The 21,738-nt window shown below is 32.8% G+C and overlaps 2 protein-coding genes across 2 annotated transcripts; one reads left to right on the forward strand and one right to left on the reverse strand.

Annotated features, from left to right (window-relative positions):
• Positions 1 to 335: 335 nt before the first annotated feature.
• LOC132064827 (uncharacterized) lies at positions 336 to 2,923 on the reverse strand. The gene is made up of 2 exons (XM_059457952.1): positions 2,512 to 2,923; positions 336 to 844 (listed from the first exon to the last, which is right to left on the reverse strand). The coding sequence occupies exons 1-2, from the start codon at positions 2,806 to 2,808 to the stop codon at positions 725 to 727; spliced, it is 417 nt and encodes a 138-aa protein (XP_059313935.1). The 5' UTR covers positions 2,809 to 2,923; the 3' UTR covers positions 336 to 724.
• Positions 2,924 to 9,701: 6,778 nt separating this feature from the next.
• On the forward strand, positions 9,702 to 12,300 carry LOC132064826 (classical arabinogalactan protein 9). The gene is made up of 2 exons (XM_059457951.1): positions 9,702 to 10,349; positions 11,991 to 12,300. Exons 1-2 carry the CDS (start codon positions 9,807 to 9,809, stop codon positions 12,072 to 12,074), a joined length of 627 nt encoding a protein of 208 aa, XP_059313934.1. The 5' UTR covers positions 9,702 to 9,806; the 3' UTR covers positions 12,075 to 12,300.
• Positions 12,301 to 21,738: the final 9,438 nt, after the last annotated feature.

Genomic DNA, 21,738 nt, shown 5'->3' on the forward strand with positions numbered 1-21,738 from the left:
AAACCAACAAAATTACTACATAGAAACTGCACATATCTTCAATTTGGATATTCCGTATTCCGGCTTATACAAGTGCCAAACCTAGTTATAATTTCTCAAATGTTGCTTTGTCAAGTGTGAATCAGTAATAGACCGTGTCTGTGTCATTAAACAACTTCTGAAAACAGAGGGAGCACTCCAGAGTGCAAAGTAAGAAAATTAAAAAAAATTATTCTCCATTAGCATACTCCTAACAGCACATCAATATCTTTCACAAGCTTGAGAGGTCACGATGAAACTTTAAGCATTACTAGTCCTGCAAGTAAAGTGATGATTTCACAAACTTCATTCAGACATAGAAATAACACTGGATATTGTCACACATTTGCAAGGAAAAATCCCAAATATTCAGTACATTTGACCATATCAGAGTTCAGTAAGTGCTGCAGCCAAGCCGAAATTGTACTAAATATGCCCTGTATATAGCATACTGCTCATAACACTGCAATATGTTTAAGATTGACAATTCACTGGCTACTAATCTTGCATCGGAAAACCTTCATATGTAGATCTGAAGACCAAATCCAAACTTCCACAAAAGAGTGATCTTCATAGGCTAAGGCTTCCTTCAGATAAGTTTAGATAAGCTAAATTCAAAAAGCAGCACTATTCCTAGTAGAGACCATTACCCAATCTAGAAGCCTAATTTACAAAAAAAGAACTTCCCTTCTGCCCTTTAGATAGATCACTTAAGAAAGTGAGGACTAATCAAACCAGCAATCTCAAGGAACCCAACACGCTCCTTTCCATCAAAAATCGTCTTCAACTTGTCATCGCAAATTATGACCTTCTTGTTTTGAGGATCCTACAAAGGTAACAGATCGTTAAGTATCAACCAACTATAAAAAGACAGATATTAACCACATAATAAAAGAATGAGTAGGATAATGCAAAGTGCAAACTACAAATAACGGAAAGCTAAAAACAGATTATATATCTTCACCAAAAAAAAAAAAAAGAGATTATATATCACCCAATACAACACTACAAGTTTAGTGTATTAACTATACATTACACTAAGTAGACTGATAGAAAACAGTAGTCCAATGCACTAAGCACTCTTTCTACAGTTGAAACAAAATTTCAAACCTTCAATAGGTACTTTAGATGAAATCTAGGTAGAAAAGGGCAGCAAATCGGCAGCACGCCAAAAGCCAGCAATGTTCTGCGGCATCAATCCCTCATGGTATAGATTAGAACCAGTATGTTCATTCTCAACATACTGCTACATAAATTATCAGGTCTGAAAGTAAACATATCAAATTAAACTTTCAAAAATGATAAAACCTCATGAAAGTCTCACAATAAGATCATTGAAGCTTGATGCTTTATAAGTGAATGAAATTCTACAAACATACATCTTTGTTCATAGAAGATATGAAATGAAGTCCAACCCACAACCAAATACAAAACAACTAGCAACATGTAAAGAAAAATCTGCATTGATAGCCAGTTTCCACAAAATTAGAAATCTGGATCTTTCTCCAACTAAATATACACAAGCTCTCGATCCTCACCACATTATACATCCTGATGAGTTTGACAACCAAACATGAAGGCCAAATGCCATAAAGCCTTTAGATTGAGAGTACAACTTCAGTAAAATGTCAAGGTTTATGCCACATGAGAAGAATATTGCAACAAGGTTCTATAGACTTGGTAAGACTTCTCAATGGAATTACAGAAACAGAATCACACTCTAGTTCTCTTAATCTCCACCTTCTCATTTGACAAGAATTTCTTGCAAGACCAACAAACAAAAGAGAAACTTGTCCCAATTGAACTATTTACAGATTATTTCCACTTTTGCATCAATAGACTAGTTTCGATGCCAGCAAGAATTGCGCCACCAATTTTTTATCTGAAAGCTAGAAAGTGTGAACAGCCTGCAGCTGAATTCTCAACAAAAAAATAAACTGACATAGATTATATGTTGCATATATTACGACTATAACATTGCCAAAGCGATAACATATAACCAACCAATATAACCTTCAAAACCCATCCTCTTTCAACAGAACCAAAAAAAAAAAATCTCAGCAAGCTCCACGTATGCGAGGTTTAATATATCACTACGCGTCTAATTACTAAGTCTAAGTGGAACCCCATATTTTAGACAGCCAAATCAATCATAAAACAAACATTCCTACAACACAACACCGAAAATTACCAATGAACAAACCTCATAAACCCACAATAAGAAATAAGCAACACTCAACCTTTCAGTAATTAATACCTTAGCATAAGACAACAACAACAACATAACCATTGTAGTCCCACAAGTGGAGGTTGAGGAGGGTAGAGTGTACGCAGACTGCCCCTAACAATTTATCATAATCAAACTAAATCCACTCATTACACAAAAATATAAACAAGCAACCTTATCCAAAATCAAGTAACACTATTAAACAGTCAACATTCCCTATAGCGTCATAATAACATAATATTAGTTAGTCCATAGAGATAATATACCTGAAGGTTGTTCCCTTTGATGTGGGCCCAAATCAACTTAAGTGCTTGAGTACGAGGAATCTCAGACATACCACCAAGGAATGCTTGCATTTCAGGGGAAACTCTTTTCGGCTTCATAATCCCTCTTGGCTCACGCTTCTTCGGCTCTGCAGCAGCCGGCTTTGAAGCCGTCGCAAAGGTCACAGTACGCACAGTGCGCACATTAGCAAGCCTGACGGAGGGAAACGAAGCTGACTTAGCAAACGTCGCCGTTTCGCCGGTTGAGAATACTGAGAATAAACCCAAGGACACCGCCATTATTATCTTCTTTTGCTGTACCTTTTTTGTGTGTTTTTGAATTTGTTTTGTTTGCAGAGATAGATAAGTGTTTGGCAAATGAGGGTTTTTTGTGTCCCGATAAGGGTAACCGCGCCTTTTGGACTTTATGTTTTATTGACCATATTGTCCCTTTATCTGCATAATTTGGGCCTCTCATGGGCTCATTGTCCATTGCAAGTATCCAATGTTATCAAGCCCATACATTGAATTTGAATGGGAAAACGACGCACAATGGCCAACTGGCCGAAGTAATCCCACATTTGGGCTTAATTATACATAAATTATATATTAATTATACATTTATTATACATATATTATACAATAATGATACAATTTATATACGTATGATACATTTTATATACATATATAGTAGTGATACATATATACATATTCTATAAACAATGATACGGTTTCTATACGTATATGTATGACATATTTTTTATACGTATGATGCACTTTCTATACAAGAATGATACAGTTTATATACATATGCTGGAATTATATATACACTTTCTATACAAAAATGATACAATTTATATACACTTTCTATACAAGAATGATATAGTTTATACACACTTTCTATACAAGAACGATACAGTTTATATACACTTTCTATACAAGAATGATACAGTTTATATACATATGTTGGAATTATATATACACTTTCTATACAAGAATGATACAGTTTATATACACTTTCTATACAAGAATGATACAGTTTATATATTGTATATATATGATACATTGTCTAGACGTATAATACACTTTCTATACAAGAATGATATAGTTTATACATAAATTATACAACAATGATACATTTTCTATACTATGTGTAATGCGTGAATCATTATTGTATAATCAATGTATAACTAATGTATAATATATGTATGATTAGTGAGTACACGTTGATGATACATTTATTATACACAAATTACACAACAATGATACAAACCTATGATACATTTTTTATAGATATACATTTTCGATACATATGTGAATCATTAGTGTATAATCAATGTATAATGTACATACTAAATGTATAATATATGTATGATTAGTGATTATACGTTGATGATACATATTATGTATAGAATACATATAATATGTGAATCATTAGTGTATAATCAATGTATAATATACATACTAATGCATAATATATGTATGATTAGTGAGTATACGTTGATAATACATTTATTATACACAAATTACACAACAATTATAAAAATTTATGATACATTTTCTATACATATATGGTAGGGATACATATTCTTACAACAATGATACATTTTTTATACGTATGATACATTTTCTATATATAGTTGATCTTCGGTGGCTTTTACCAAAAAAAAAAAAAAGTTTTATCTTTAGTGGCGACTAAAGCCGCCACAAATAGTTCTTTCTTATTTGCAATGGACTTTTAGTGGGTCGCGCTGGCTACACTTTGGGTTTGGAGAAACATGGGCCATCCGGTGGGAATAGTTTGGGCCGGACGGCCTTTATGTCCTTTTCCCAATTTGAATTGCTGATCTTTAATTTTTTATTTTTTTTCCTTCCCCTAAAATACCTCAAAATTTTGGGTTCGAACCCCGGTTCAGTAAAAAAAAATTCACAAGGCAGAGTTTCGTTGCAAATTAAGTCTATTCGGGTAAAAATTAGGCCTTAAGGCACAATTTTCATAGAATTCCAGCAGAGTTGAAAAAAAAAAAAAAACTTAAGGCAGACTTTTCATGAATCCTTGCATTGCTTTTTTTTTTTTTTTTTTGGTAATGCGGGGTTCAAGCCAAAAACCTCGAGGGTATTTTCAATCACCTTTTAAGTGAAGGACAAAAATTAAAGACCAACAATTCGAGGGACAATAATTAAAGACAAGGGCCTTTGAATGGAAATCTGTGCAAAAAAAAAAGGAAATTACACCAAGGATCTTGAAAATTGGTGATCTAATTTTCAAAAAATTGTGTGGATTGTCCTTCATATGGACTGGTATTTAATTTTTGTTCCTCACATCGGTGGTCTTTTAATTTTTGCTCTTACTTCTCATTTAATGAATATTTTTGGGCCAAAGTATTTTTATTCGTTGGTATATGGAACCAGAGATTCAGGTTGGAAAAAAAAAAAACAATTTCGTAAGGCAGGATTTTACAGCAAATTATGCCTATTTAGGCAAAAGTTATGTCTTAAGGCGTAATTTTGTAGTATTGTAAAGGCATAACTATGAAATCTTGCCTTAAGGCAAAACTTTTGCTTATGTATTGAAAAAGCACAGTTCTATATTCTATGCAGTTTTTTTCCGATATAGTTTTGTAGTATAACTTAATTTCTATAAAACTATGCCGGACAAGGCATAATTTACATAGAAACTATGCTTAATGCATAGTTATGTAGGATACTACAGAACTCAGGCCTTAAGGTATAATTTTGAAGCCGAATAAGATAATTTCTTTATGAAATCATGCCTTACAATTTTAAAATTCTCTGCTTCAGGTTTAACCCAAAATACTCGGGAGGTATTTTCGCCATTTAAAATCACGGGACAAAATTAAAGACTGATTTGAGGGTTAAAAATTAATGACTCACTTTCAATAGCATTCTTGTATATCAATCGAATATATCCATTCCTCCCCATAGGATTTGCACCAAGGTATACCCTATTTTACATGAGCTATTTAAATCAATTCTTAAGGGTATTAAACCTTTCATCTATAATTGTCAACTTACACCTGTATTTGTTGCTCGTCTTCGTTTAATGATGAGAAATGAAACAACATATAGCAGTTTTCTGTTTTTATCAAGATACCAACTGATGGCACCGCAATGTAAGAAAAGATGTAGTAATTGATTTCGTGGCTCCAGTCGTGGAGATTTGGAAGGTCGACTTTAAATAAAACAATTCAATGGGATATTTAATTTGGGACGGAATTTATATTTTGTATGCCTTCTACATTAGCGATCAAAAGCCTAATCAACAATAAAATCAGATCCATATCCGTATTCCTCTCAATCTGATCTTCTATTCATAGCCCAGGTTTGACTTTAGGTTTTGCATGGTCTAACTTTCGACTTGAATATTCAAAATTGGACTTCATTCAAAATAAAGTTTAAAATCATACATACAAGTATGAAGTTAAATTTTGTCAAATCAAATTTTGGATCTGTATATTTAAAATCTGAAACTGATCCGTACTCAAAATTTGCAATTTCTTTCCCACATGATTGAAGTTGATTAGAAGATAATTAAATATTTCGTCATTTTCCATTATTTCCTTGTCAATGGTCCTCTAAGGTTATACTTATTTGTGCATTTGCTCCTTCCTTTCCTCATATTCGGCTCTCTCGAAATGCTATGACCGTCCTCACACTTTTCCTAAATTGCCAGCTAAAAAAGTATACAGTCAAATCTTTCTATAACAGCATCGTTGGGTTCGAAATTTTTCAGCTGTTATACACCTATTACAGTATTGACATTTAAATAATATTTCGCTATTATAGGCAAAAAAGATGCATAAAATCTAGCTTTTATTTTTAATTGTCAAATTCTAAACTTAATCACACTTTGTATAATGAAGGAAAATCGTTTGATGATGAAAATATGTATATTCATATAATATTTTTTGTTGTAATCGTGTATTAAATGATCAAATATTTGGTTAAAATCTCTACACTTATTATTGGTAATCATAGATATTCCATTTTTAAAGATAGTTAATTATTATATTACCATAAAAAGAAGATAGTTGTTATATGGAGGATAATTTTACGTAGTCATATATAAAGTTGGTCACATGTAACTTTATAGGTGAAATGTTATTCTGAAAAAGTAAAATACAACATAAAAAATTAGATTCGAAAAAAATTGGTTGTTATAGATCTTTGTTATATCAAAAGTCTTTTATATATGATCTGATCGTAGTAGTAAGGAGAAGACGTCACTACAAAAAAAAAAGATAATTTGCGGAGGTTGAAAGTTGCAATTTGCAATTTGCGTGGTTTTAACTCCTCAGTAATTAATTAAGTGTTAAAAACCCCTAACGAACTTTCAATCTCCGCAAATTATCTTTTTTTTTTTGTAGTGCGTGGAAAGAATTGTTTCCATACTTTTTTGGGCTCTTCATTTTGGAACTTTAATCTAGAAAGAGGAAACTTTAATTTAACGCAAGACATTTCAGATCAAGAAGACAAACTTAAAGAGCTATAGCCTATAAATAGAACTATGTATAATTATGCATCTTCTTTTTCCAAAAAAAAAAGTGGGAGGGGATTAGCTGTAAATTAACCCTACAATAATGAAGTAAAAGTTTAGATAATCAACCAATTAAATTATTAAAATATTGTCACCATAATACTGCTTTACTATCATTATGGATGATTTTAATTAACACCTCCATGATAATAATAAGGGACGAAGAAACAAGCTTAGTCCTCTTTTTCTTTCTGTGGCATTGAAATATATTTTAAAATGATTTATTTAAGACATTCTTTTAGATTTCTTAATATGTCAAGACAATCAATTTTCAGCTTAATTTCACTCCAAATGCTAACTTATTAACTCAAAATGAGGATTACTCAACGACTCATTGTCTCAATTACTATAGGAGACTGTAAAGCTTGAAAGCATAACTTATGATTAAATGTTGAGATATATTTGAGGAATTAACTCGAGAATTTTCACAACTCATTCCATTAAAAATAAAAAAGTAAAAGTTACTCTATCATAGTGCTTACTTTTTCAAAGCATTTTGGTTTCTTTTAAAAGGTTCTTATTCAATTTTAAAAAAATAAGTCTCTCTTCTAAATCAAACTTAGTTGATATTTTGGTTGAAACTTTTCTTTCCAAACGCAATCGAGCTCGGCTTCCTCCTTCCTATTCCTTTAACCATTTTTTATAGTTTTATTTTACTTTTAAAATCTTATTAATTCATCTAATCTCTGTTTTCTTTTGTTTTTCACGAGGAAGAGAAAAAAAAAGAGTACTATGTGCAATTTTTAAAAAATAACGAAAAGGACAAAGCAACGGTAAGGAAGGAACGTTTTTAGCGTCATGTCAAATCATGACCAGAGACTAGAGTACAGGTGTAAAGAATTAAAATGGACACAATTCCTTTTACTCTACGCGATTTGAGACTAATCAAAGGGACCACCCAATTTCCGCCCTGCTAGCTGTTCCCATTATGCTAATATACTGAAATTATTTATAGGTAACTTGTCTTTTCAGTATTTTAATTAATTAGTCATCACATACCCTAAAATCGAAGTTATAATTAAGGCTATAGCAGCTTAACTTTCCATAATGCTACTTCATATTTTTATAAAGTAGAAAAAGGGACAAATTTCCAAAGTCCGGACTATTAAGAGTAATAATAATGGGATATCCCAATAGTTCATAATAGTATCCGTTTTCTGAGGATTACAAAATTTTATGTGACACTCAAAGGCGTGATTATGAGAGATGAGGATTCAAATTTCAATTACAATATGAAGCGTTAGGTATGTCTTTTATTTGTTTAAATTTTATGTGACACTCAAAGGCGTGACCTAAGAATTATGAGAGACGAAGATTCAAATTTCAATTAAAACATGAAGCGTTAGGTATGTCTTTTATTTGTTTAAATTTATAAATGGAATGTAATTCGCTATCTATATTAATTATTAGTAGATATCTAATAAAATAATTGATGTGCACATAAATTAATCTAATCATCACCGTATTCAAATGGAAAATAAAATAAAATGAAAAGTTCATTTGAGTTTATTTCTTTTCTTTTCGTGGGAAAGAGTGCAAGCTGAATTGCAATGCAAGCAAAAGGTTTTCGTTGCATCATGCATGATTTTTGTTTTAATGCCAACCCCTAAATAAGTGACTAGGTCCACCATCATTTTGCTTTTAGCGTTTGCATTCATCAACCATGCTATCTCCTCCAGCACAAAAGTCATCATTTTGCTTTAACTGTTTTACATATGCACATAGTGAAGATCGTACTACAATTTCCTCTCTAGTGCATGCGTGGAAATGTTACTAATCTGAGTTTTATTAAAAGGATGAAATTTATTACTAGTTTGGACCTACCTACTTACTAGTTTCGTAAAAACTAAACCTCATTTTATAGAATCAAATATATAACATTTCATATCATGTGCATTTCGAGTTTACCCCATTCAAATTCTGCAACACATGATGTGTTAGCATCATATAATTGAAACGTTTTTTGAAGAATCAAAGTCATAATTTTTTAATATATAAGTCGAAATTGAATAAATTGTAATTACCGACTTACCGTGTCACACTTTTCCTATGATAAGGTAGTATTTTTAAATATTCAAAATTGAAGCTATCGAACTGGAGTTTTCAATAGTTTATCGTACTGTACCATGAATACCCTTACTTTAACAACATCACTCAACCCAAAAGTTAGCTCGTGAGATGACCAAAATGATACAAGGAGACCAAATAACCCAACATGAGAAATCAATAGCAGTTAGCATAAACATCTAAGTAACTTTACCCCGGCTAATCTATACCCTTGACTCATTTATCTTACAAATTGCTAATTTTATATATTATAGTCAATTTTATATAGTTACTATGTCTTTAGGTAATTTGTTAGAATAAGAAATCCTTTTAAACTTCAAAAGAGGAGTAAAAACCCTAGCAACCACCTTTAAAGCTTTTTTACTAACGTAAGACAACACAGAACATCATTAGATTGGGACTTTTGTATTTATTAAAGCAGTAAAGGAGATCACATGAGAACAACCCAAGTAGGCCCCACAACTAGGCAAAACAGATCTGTTTGGTAGTCACAACTCACCGTCCACCTTTCGACTTTCCTTTTCCTAAACTCTACTCTTCTCCCAAACAAAACCCTATATATACACATTTCCCTCATCCTCCTCCTCCTCTTTCATAATATAGCCGCACACTACTCTTCTTTCTCTCTTCTAAACCAAAAAAAAAAAAAAAGTTCCAGTGTGCAAATACAATAATGGATGGGAAAAATGCTATTTGGATCTGTTTTCTTTGCATTATCATTGCTGGTGTAGGGGGTCAAGCTCCTGCCACGTCACCAACTTCTAGTCCAGCACCACCAACACCCACTACTCCTTCACCTACCGGTTCTCCACCGCCAGTAACTTCATCTCCGCCACCTGCAACAAGCTCACCACCTCCAGCTGTCAGTTCTCCACCTCCAGCTGTCAGTTCTCCACCACCATCTGTATCATCTCCACCGGCTAGTTCACCACCACCTGTGGCTTCTCCTCCTCCACCAGTGAGCGCACCACCACCAGCTACTCCTCCACCAGTGAGTGCTCCACCACCGGCTAGCCCACCACCACCATCACCACCGGCTGCGGCACCTGCACCGGTTGCAACTCCACCAGCTGCAGCTCCTGCTCCGGCGAAAAAGGTAGCTACATCTCCGGCACCATCGCCGTTGTCAACATTGAGTCCTCCATCACCACCAATGGGTGCTCCATCACCAAGCGGTTTTTCAGCTTTATCTCCTGCGCCATCTGCCTCTGATCAGGTATTTTTTTCGCTCTCATTTCATTTTTATATGCTTCCTTTCTCTGGTTTACTAGCATTATATTATGGATCTCGTATTTTTATTATTTCTAGTACATTATTATACTGTTCTCATCTGTTGTCTCTTATACTAAAAATAATTCCGTATTGTTTTTTTATATGGATTTGATCATACTTTTGTTTCTACTAGTACATTATTATACTATACGTTATGTTAATCTGTTCTTAGTTTTAGTTAGTAAACTGCGATCTTTCTATTTAGGTCGCTATTTGTCGTAAAATAGTTGATCCAAAATAAAACTAAGAAAGCATTTAATATCTTTTTCAATTTTTACCTTTACTCTTTCGATGAATACATATACTCTCATTTATTACTGAATTTCTATGAAAGAGATGAGAATAAGGTAAGAATAATTTAATCAAATAAGTACTTGCTCAGTCTCAATTTATGTTATACATATCTTTTTTAGTTTCCTAATTTATCAATAATTTAACTTTAAATTTTATATTTTACGTTTTACTCATTAATTTATAACTACACAAATATATTTAGCTTGATATAGATCACAAAATTTAAAATTCTTTCCTTTATTCTGAAACTCGTGACATAACGGAGGGAGTATTATTTATATTTAATCCTGCTGAAGAATTTAAAAAAGGACAGGTTTGGAGTACTATTTAACTTGTGTTAGTCGCATAATAGTCAAACTTAGTTGAGGAATACTAACATGAGCTAGTTTCTCGTGAAGTGTGTCTGTGACCATTGTGAAGGCCGAATATTGGGTCTTAGCGTAGCTAGTGGGGATCATGTGTGGTCGGAGTCATGAGAGCTTTGTCGACTCTTTTAGTATCTGATTAGTCATCACAGTTTTTCATAATTTATGGTTATTCACTGGGGACATGTCACGTGCTTTTTCTGCTTGGCCATAATGACTCTGCCTCAACCTGATTATATCTTCAGTATAATATAAAGTAGGTTACTTACAAAGAGGTTAAAATATATTGAAAATTTTAAAATACTTTTACGCAGTTGATGTAATAGGAGTATTGATTAATTAAATCTAAAGGGAGAATAATAGTTTTCTAGGTGACTATTACTAAATCTTTAGTAGAAGAAATGGCTGTTAATAATTTTCCATGTGCTACATCTTTTTATTTGAATACAAAACCTGAAGTAGCCTGTATGTAGAACAAATAATTGAAGAGGCAGAAGGAATAATGGTGGGTAGGAAAGTATGTCCAGATAGAATAATATAAAGCCACATTGAACCCCAAATGGCCCAAATAATAATCCCCTGTTTTGAATGTATTTGGATTATTATACGTGTGCTTACATTTCATGTCACTAAAAACTCAAACTAACAGCAAATTGATTATCAGATCAGATCTGACAGTGCTAATTTTTTTATTTTTTTTTGGTATATTTTGAATTTATTCGTATTCTTATGCATGTGCCAACATTTTGTCCGACAAAAACTCAAAACTCACTATAGATTGAATATGATCAGATAGATCTGATGGTCTTTGTCTTGGCTTAATTTATTTTAATTTTTCATGATTTAATTTTTTTTTTTGTTACTGTTTAATTTAAATTATTACTAGTGTACATTTCTTGATATTTTGATGCGTGTCTATTCTGCAGAGTGGAGTTGAGAGCATGAGATTTTCGAAGATGATTATGGGAAGCTTGGTCTTTGGATGGGGTCTCCTCTACTTGCTGATTTAGAAATCTCTCTGATTTTGTGCCCTTTGCTTTTGCCACTATTATTATATGAAATGCCATCACTTTAGTTTTATTAGGAGGATGATGATGGCTTATTTTTCTCACCACTTGTACTCGGTTTATACATTCATGACTTGGATTCTTTTTGGAGGTTTCTTGTTGACGGGAGCTGATTTTTGTATTTTGGGACTATTGTTTTTATATTAAGTTAGTACTATTAGCTAGGAAATCCATTCTTGCTTCTTCTTATATCTGTTGTCACCTTCATGTCTTGTGGAAAATATATATATCAACCTTGATTAATTAGTCGTCCTATAGCTAGGTCACAATATGGATAATATTGTTCACAAAATAGGTAGCGCACGTGCATCTTTGACACCCTTAAAGAACAAAACAACTACTTAATTCTCAATTTCAATCTGGCAAACTGGAATCAACTGTATGAATGTTTGTTTTTCATGTTACTCCATTTAAGCTTGTCTCGCAGGCACGAAGCTTTACCTAGATGGAGTTGAAATCGTCCAAAATGAAGGAAAGATTTTTAAAAGCAAAAGAAAAGTGTGTTGCAGTAAAAGGTATGTGTGAAGATGAGACAAGTTTTTCAGGAGAAAGAGTTTGCAGAAATGCAAGATGACAATTGGTACAGAAAGCTTGATACGTTTTTTTGATTACTTGCTTTAAATGATGGGCACAGACTTAAGTTCCTATGCTTTGTGATATTTACGTTAGTATATTCCCGGCTCTGCAAAGGGTAAAATTACTTTCACTGAAAAGTGAAAACTCTGAAGCCATTTTTGATCTTCCACCAGAAGATATTATTTTTTCAGGCAATTAAACCTTTCTACTTGGCTGCAGATAAACTTTAGGTCATTGTTTGCAAACAAGTTATAGTAATGGGATTATATAACATTTTTTTGTGCGCAATGTCCTTCAAAGGCACTGAGTCTTTAATTTTTGGCCCTCAAATTAGTGGTCTTTAATTTTTGTCCTTCGCTAAAAACCCCTTGGTTTTGGGTTTGAACTCCCGCTTAGTCAAAAAATTTTTAAAAAAATTGCAAGATAAAGTTTGAATTCGCAAGGCTGAGTTTTGCCTCAAACTCTATCTAATCAAGCAGAGTTTGAGAGGTAGAGGTTTGCATTAAGGCAAGTTGAAATTTTATAAAACTCTGCCTTAAAGCCTAGCTTTTGCCTGAATAGGCCTAATTATGCTATAAAACTCTACCTTGCGAAATTCTTTTTCTTTTTTAATATTGAGCCGGGGTTTGAATCCAGGGCCTCGAGGTATTAGGCGAAGGACAAAAATTAAAGATCAGTGCCTTTGAAGGACAATCGTGCAAATGACCCATTATATAATGCGAGTGTTATATACGAGGATTAAATAATGATAATTTATTTAGTGGCACTTTTGTAGGTCAAATTTAGACTTATTACTTATTAGACTAAAATTGAGTATAATTTAAAATATGGTCTAACCTATATAAGCTTGAATAAATTTTTGTTTTCAATTTTGACATCAATTTTCTTAAAAGACTTTGAAAGAAAAGTTTTGGAGAAGGACAAATTGTGCTATTTTGTCGTTTTATCTCGGAATTAAATTCTCGAAATTGTTATCACATATAGACTGTGGAGTAAAATAATACCATAATTATGATATAAACTGAGATTAAAAATTACATCAAAAGTATAATTTCGTGTTTTATTTCTAAATTATATTCTTATCCAAGAAAGGTAAGATATTGAATAACTGACGTTAGGAAATATACGAAATGGACACCTCTTTAGACCCTCCTGGTAAGAAGACATTTGGTTTGCTCACAGAAATACGAAGTGTTGAGGAGATGATTCCTTAGAAAGGTTAGTTACTTACTCTTTCTATTTATTCAATCAATAACGTTGATGGCCCCTAAACACAAAAACAATTATCCCCATGCCCCCTTACTTACATGCCCCAATATGGTATCGTTCTATCTCTTATATATCATGATAATATCACATAGGACTTCTTTCATTTCTTAAAAAACACTCATCAGCCCTCTATGAAACTCATATGGCATATATAATATACTAACACGATATCATAGATGTAATGTTCATTTATTCAAAAAATACACTTTTCTCAAAAAAAAAAAAAGGGAAAAAAAAAGAAACTTTATGATATTATCACCTTATACACATATACTTGTGCTAGTATCATAAAGTACCGCTTCAATCCTTCACTGAGACACTTCTCAGTCCTTCATGATACCATTGTGGTAGATACCATGTACTGAAATGGTATCACGCAGGACTGCTTCAGCCTTTAATGAGACACCCTATCAGCCCTCCATGATACCATCATGGTATATACCATACACTGAGATGGTATCATAGAGGACTTCTCAGCCCTTTAATGAGACACTTTCTCAATCCTCCATGATACCATCAACAGCAACAATAAAATACTTAGTGTAATCCCACAAATGAGGTGCTCCATGATACCATCGTATTGTTTATCCTTAAATATGCCTCAACCAAAATTACCAGTTCAACAAGCTCGCTTCAAGTTTAACTTTGCTGGGTAATTTTTCTTAAGGGAAAATAACCTAATAATACTACTTAAGGCTCTATATTACAAAATATAAGGATATTTTTCCTTATTTACAGAACATATTAACTTAATTACACAACATACTAGATCTAGAAAAATTTAAAACCCACCCTTCCCTTCCCCTTCTCATTGTTCTCTTTTTCCTCCCAAACAGAGCCGTCCCACCCTCCCTTCCCCTTCTCCCCATTTTCTGTTTCCTCTAATAACAGAGCTGCTCCACCATTCCCTTCCCAATCGACCCATTTATCACTTTGCGGCACCCGGCTTGCAGAGTCGTATCCGGCACTTTTGAAGTGGGTTTAGTGGAGTGAATTCGAGAACGACGGGAAGGGATAAGGAATTCAATGGCCACCACCATCCATTTTTTCGACGTATGTTTGTTAAGAATTGATGCTAAGCTTTGGTTATGGCTATTAGCATCGGATAATGATTTGGAAAATTTTGGTTTCTTGCTACTTTCGAACCTTCTCGGCTATGGGGAAGGCTTTTAATCCATCTTTTTGTAAAGTTATGGTAATTCGAGAATATGCGTAGATCTGAAGACAATAAGCGTTGATTATGAAGAATTTTGTGTGGCTGAAATATTTTTAACCAAGAAATGCCCATAAACTGCTCATGAACGTAGCAGTTTTTGCCATGACTGCACTGTTGTTGTTGAAATTTGTATGCACAGCCTAACTGTATGGTATCCAATATTGCAAAAGTAGACTGATGCAAACATAGCCTGATATGTTGGTTCTTTGCTCCTTTGCATAACTAACTCCACCTTATTTGTGGGCCGAATTATTTGAAAGTTGTATACATTATTGTTGTAATTGTATTAATTTCATTTGAATTTCGAAGCGAGATTCAAATTTGTGTGAACATTGTATGAAAGTTGTATATAATGATGTTGTAGTTGTATTAAATTTTCAAAAACCTAACATGAACTTTATACAAATTTGATATAGTTAAATACATATTTCATACCGTTTTTATACAGTTTTCATACACGTAAAATGTGAAAAACCTAAGCCTTGAGCGAGATATAAATATTTTATACAGTTTTTATACCCAAAATTTTGAGCGAAAATTTTAAGCCTTGAGTGAAATATACACATTTCATATAGTTTTCATACACAAAATTTTGAGTGAAATTTTTAAGCCTTGAGTGAAACTTTTTGTATATATTTTGTAAGAAATCTGTTGTTAGGTTTTGTAAACTAAAAAGTATCGTCATATTTTGTAAATATACCCTATTCTTAGGTATATACACGTTATTCTCCCCTTAATCCAGCCAATTTTGTAGTCCACTAAGTATTGGACCGTTCAAAATGCATTGATTGGCGGCCAATTTGCATGATTGTCCTTATTTGGGGATCGTTTTTAATTTTTATCCCTCAAATTGCTGGTCTTTAATTTTTGTCTTTCGCCTAAAATAACTCGAGGTTCTTTTGAACCCCAGCTCAGTCAGAAAAAAAAATTTGCAAGGCAGAATTTCGTAGCTAAATTAGGCCTATTAAGGCCTAACTATTGTAGAACTCCAGCAGAGTAAAAAAAAAAAAAAAAAAAAACTGGCTGGTAAAATTTCTCAAGGCAAATCTTTGCCTTAAGAAAATTCTGCAGCATAAGGCAGAATTTTCGCTAAGCCTTGCCTTGAGAAATTATTATTTTTCTTACTGAGCGGGGGTTCGAATCCAGAACCTGGAGGTATTTTCGGTCGCTTTTTTAAGCGAATAACAAAAATTAAAGACCAGCAATTTAACGGTTAAAAACTAAAGACCAACGCCTTTGAAGGACAATCCGTTTAAAGAAATGTTGATTGGTTGTTAAGCCTTCCTAAAAGCCCAATTACTCTCCATTTCTAAGTAGAGCCCAATTACTCTCCATTTCTATGTAAAGCCCAATTACTATTTCTCGGAAGACTAAGTGTGATTGTCTTCAAGCTCATGGGCCTATATTGTAGGTTGACATCATTCTCTTTGTATGAATACATTTTTTTGTGCGGAGTACCCTTCAAATGCCCTGGTCTTTAATTTTTGTCCCTCAAATTGTTGGTCTTTAATTTTTTCCTTTCGCCTAAAATTCCTAGGTTCCGGGTTCAAACCTTTGCTCAGTCAAATTTTTTTAAAAAAATTGCCAGGTAGAACTTGAATTCGTAAGGCAGAGTTTTGCCTGAAGGCAGAATTTTAAGGCGGAGTTTTGCCCAAAACTCTACCTTACCCAAGGTAGAGTTTGAAACTCTGCTTGAAGCAGGCAAAATTCTACCTCGTTAGGCCTAACTTTGGCCCGAATAGGCCTAAGTTTGCTATAAAACTTTGCGTTGCGTTTTTTTTTTTTTTTAACTGAGCCGGGGTTCGAACCTCAAACCTCATGGTATTAGGGGAAGGGCAAAAATTAAAAACCACCAATTTGAGGGACAAAAATTAAAGACCACCCCAAAATAAGGGCATTCCTGCGAATTGCCCGTATGAATATAGGTACTTCTTTTGGTTAAAAATAGTAGTAATCGTTTATAGCAAATTGAATTTGTAATTAAATATTTGATATGTAGAGAATTCGGAAGTTGTTTATTACTTTTTTTCCCTTCAAATCTATCCTTATTAATTCCATTTGTGGAGTGTTAATTAAAATATTTAAGGAAACACAAATAATAGTTTAGTCAAATAGTCTAACAATTAAAGCTATCAAATATTTTTTATAAGAAATGCAGAAAAATGCTACAAAGATAATTCCGACAGTGGGTAGTAACATTTTCAAAAAGGAAAAAAAAAAAAACAAGGGAAATGTAGAATTAAAATGGGAATAAATGATTTTGAATTGTAGAGGTATTGAGAAGGTTACAGGAGTATATAGTTAGGAAAGGAAACTAGTACTGCTCCCTCCGTCCCAAAAGAAGTGCCACTTTTAGCAAAAATCAAGCGCATTAAGAAATTAATAAATACCATTTATAGTTTACTAAACTACATAGTATTTATTAAGTAAATGTTTTTTGAGAATTAAAGCAATATTTAAAGAGGACTATTTCTTTAATGTTAGGTCATAGTTGTAAACACTTGCTAATTTTTGTCACGATTTTCTAAGATGACACTTATTTTGAGACAAATTCTTTTGCTAAGTTGATACTCCCTTCGTTCAACATAGTGTAGAGAACATTAAGCCTTATTTACTTTTAGTAGCTATACTTTGCCAAAATTGCATCTCATAACTAAATCTTGTATGTCAATTACACATGCAACTAAGATAAGTAAAATTATATGTATTTAGAATAAAACTATTTTCTTTCTATTTTCTCACAATTTGCTTCCCATTTTCCTTCATTCTCTCTCTCTCTACCCCAACGAAGTATACTTTTTTCTTTCTTCCACACTATACTTAGCAAGAAAATCAACATTAAAAGCTTCCATTATCAACATCTGCAACGCACTACTATCAAAGCACATACTATTTTCTGTCTACTTTGGTTAGTAGTAACTACATAGCGAGTAGATAAGGTAAAAATTAAATAAATCTCACTTTTTTTTTTTTTTTTGAAATTTTCAAGAACCCCATAAATGGAAACTCATTCATCCAGATCTCTTTATTTTATTTTATTTTATTTTTTACTAAATTTTCATATATGCACATTTTTGACCCCTATTGTGTATTTAGATATAAAGGCTTTTATGTTTTTTTGTGAGACAAAAAAAAAAAATGCTTAGCCGGTCGTTCTTTTGAAAAAAATATCTTTTAATTTTTCTTTTTTTTTTGTTGAAAAATACAAAAAAGTTTGAATCTTTCTTAGCCGATGTTATCTTTTTATCAAATTTTTGAGGTTGGTAAATACTAGCTACTCTCTCTCTCCTTTTTCTCGACGAGATTTCGGAGCATTTATATTCATTATTTTTGAGCTTTTTTTGGTTAATTTTTTAGATTGTATTCATTTTATTATTTTATATTCGCTTTTTTTTTGAGTGTTTTTGTTAATTTTTAGTGTATCTATGTTTTCATGTATTCTGTGCCTTTCACTAAAAAAAAAAAAATTGTATGCAACAAGTTGAATACAATATTTTTTGTATTTATGTTATTTGAATACCACCGATTTTTAAATACGATAAAGTGAATACAATGTAAAAGTAGCTATAGATGAATCAATCGAATTGAATACATTTGACATGAATATGTTTGAATACACACGACTTGAATACGAAAAAAGAATTTTTGAAATTTTTAATTATTTGTATTCATGAATACGGTGCCGTTTTATGAATAAGCCGAGCCATTTTTCGAATACAACTGTGGAAACCGTAGCTACGCAATGTAAATATTCAACCGTTTAGCCAAGAAATTTTAAACCCCCAAAGTGTAGTCATTTATGTAAAATTCCCTTCATTTTTACTTGTCAACTTTTGACTTTGCAGGCCCCTTAAGAATTAATAAATGAAGTTTGTATTTTACTATAATACCATATTAATTGGTGTATATTCTTATTGAACTTGAAGAATGATTTGAAAATGAATAATTAATGTTAAGGGTGAAACGAGATTTTTTTTTTTTTTTTTTATCTTTCTTAATATGCTAAAGTGGACAAGTAAAAATGAAAATTTTATTTTAAGTATAATAGACAAGTCAAAGTGAAAGGAGGGAGTATTTATTTTGGGACCGGAGGAGTAGTAAATAGTTGGGGAGCAACCAAGTTAAGAAATGCACGTGCAGAGACACATGGGAAAACTTGAAGTTTGTTATCAGAATGAGTGCAACACTTTGAAAAGAATGCTAACCCTAATTCAATTCTTTCCTTGGGAATGTCAAAACTCACTATTCTCACACTCTCAAGGGTATGGTCTCTCTTGCAAGTACTCAGCTCCCTACCTTGGTATACCCCCTTCCATTAATGTGCTTCCCTTCTATAAAAGCTAAAGAAAAGAGAGATGGAGAGTATGTCGGCAATGGTAAATCCAGATTTTATATAATTGAAAATTGACTGTCGAAGTGTGGAGTATCATCTTTTTCTTTCTGTGGAGTATCACTGCACTGTCTGCACCTACTATTCTTTTGTAGAGTACGATGAGAGTTCGAACATATAATAGTATGTATATCAAATATTTTCTTCCTCCCAAGTCTTAACTCCTCTAATTTGCAACAATAGATGTTGCCTCCTATATATCTTAAGATGTTGTTGTTAATTTGGTCAATAATTTTATTACTATAATCATAATTGTTACGTTCCAATCTCAAATAAGTTGAGGTTGATTACATGAATTATTATTGACAGTATTATTCTATTTAAATTCATATTATTTCATATCAATATTATGCAAAAACAAGTAAAAAGTATATTAATTAGAAGGTCACTACACATTTGCTAAATGTGAAAATTTCGGCAAGGCTAAACAATAACATTTTTTCATTTGATTTTAGGTCTACCTTGTCCTCTTTTAACGCCTTCACTCATGATGATTTCACACCTACTAACCGGCGCATCTAGATCGGAGGTCGATGAAAGACATGAATACATCGCAGACGACCTTTGTTCATTTTATCCTCGGCATCTGCTACTTGATCCTTCTCGCAAATTTGATCAATAATCTAATCGTGTATGACCATTCATTCATCTTAGCATCTGGATTTCGGAGATGCGGAAATTTAGAGAACATGCGGGTTCGAGATTCTTGTCATTTTATTCAACGAACTTAAGGCAAATACAAAATTTGGACCAAAATTATTAAGTTTGGCCGAACTCATAACATACACACTAGCTCCGCCCTGATTTCTACCACACTCGTCTATTCAATGTGACAAATAAGAACATTATTCTTAAAGAGCGTTTAAGAACCAAATATAACAAGTAAAAGGGATCGAAGAAAGTGCTAAATAAGTACAGAGGTCCGTCACTATACGTGGGGTACTTCTCGTATTTATTTTTTTCTTTTCTTATTTGCAAAGTGTTTTTTGGGGGGATTGGAGTGGGGGTGGGGTGGGGAGGGGTTCTCTGCCGTTAGGTGGAGGGAGGATAGTTCACCGACAGTTTTAGTACAAACTACTACAGTAGTAGTCATAAAGAAATATTACACGTTTGTATTAAAAAAATAATAATGTTGGAAGGCTGAATTGTGTCATGCAAATCGAAAACACTAGTTTGCTAAAACTCAGCTTGTTTGGTGGAACAAACGGAAGAGATGAAGGAACGAAAAGTCATGGTCAATGTGTGATCTCGAAACTTTCCAAATGGGAGTTTCTGCTATTTTTTTCCTAGGCATTTACTCTTAGCTTTGACTCTCATTTGTTTTTATGTTACACCAAAATGCCAAGTTTGTTCATGCTGATATTCGTTTCTTTATTATTACAACAAGTCCAAAACGTAAGCTCTATTTAATTCAAAAAATCAAGAACGACGAAATTTTTTGCACTAAGAGTTCGATTTCACCGACAATAGTTAGATAATCATCTTGCCAGTACTCTTTACACAAGTTCTATTACTTGTTAGGTATGCTCCACGTTGAGATCTAAGCTATTACTCAACCATGAAAGCAAATTGATTAGGCGCATCAATGGAACTTTTGTTTGTTTTTTTGAAGAAAAATCTTATGTGTGATTCTTCCACGGGAACAATGAAATGAAAGTATTGGAATTACAGTCTAATGGCTTTCCTCCTCATTGTTTTCCTTTACGACTATTCTGATCTGGGATATATCCACCTCCATTAGGAGTGGATCTATCATTTAAGTTGTGTTATAATTTTTTTACTTAATATACATAAATAATCGATCAAAAACACAGTAAGCAAAACAGGTTATGATCCAAAACCCGTTAGCATAAAATCCTCTATTAGCCTCTGACCTCCATTCCAAAAATCTTGAAGTAAAACTAATTCAAACAAAAAAGACAACTCAAACAAAAAAGACTCAAAAATAAAGAAAAGGATTAAGGAAGGCTGTTGACACTATTGTTTCTTTAGTAGTATCATATTACAAATAAAGAAATATAAAAGGGTAGGTGAGTGGAGTCACTTTTAAGCTGAAGCCAAGGGAAGTTTTTGTTGGGAGTTTGAGTTTGAACATTTTCTTGACCGTTACCTAAAACCTAGCTTGGCACATGATGCTACCAATTTAGCAACTGTTT

The sequence above is a fragment of the Lycium ferocissimum genome, chromosome 7, assembly GCF_029784015.1.
Source record: "Lycium ferocissimum isolate CSIRO_LF1 chromosome 7, AGI_CSIRO_Lferr_CH_V1, whole genome shotgun sequence".
Classification (NCBI taxonomy): domain Eukaryota; kingdom Viridiplantae; phylum Streptophyta; class Magnoliopsida; order Solanales; family Solanaceae; genus Lycium; species Lycium ferocissimum.

Bases quoted from the DNA above. Each gene is read 5' to 3' on its own strand.
- LOC132064827 (XM_059457952.1), bottom strand. From the start codon at position 2,808: ATGGCGGTGTCCTTGGGTTTATTCTCAGTATTCTCAACCGGCGAAACG. The intron at 845-2,511 runs GTATATTATCTC...TTACCTTTGTAG, and splicing joins TCAAAGGGAACAACCTTCAG to GATCCTCAAAACAAGAAGGT.
- LOC132064826 (XM_059457951.1), top strand. From the start codon at position 9,807: ATGGATGGGAAAAATGCTATTTGGATCTGTTTTCTTTGCATTATCATT. The intron at 10,350-11,990 runs GTATTTTTTTCG...TCTATTCTGCAG, and splicing joins CGCCATCTGCCTCTGATCAG to AGTGGAGTTGAGAGCATGAG.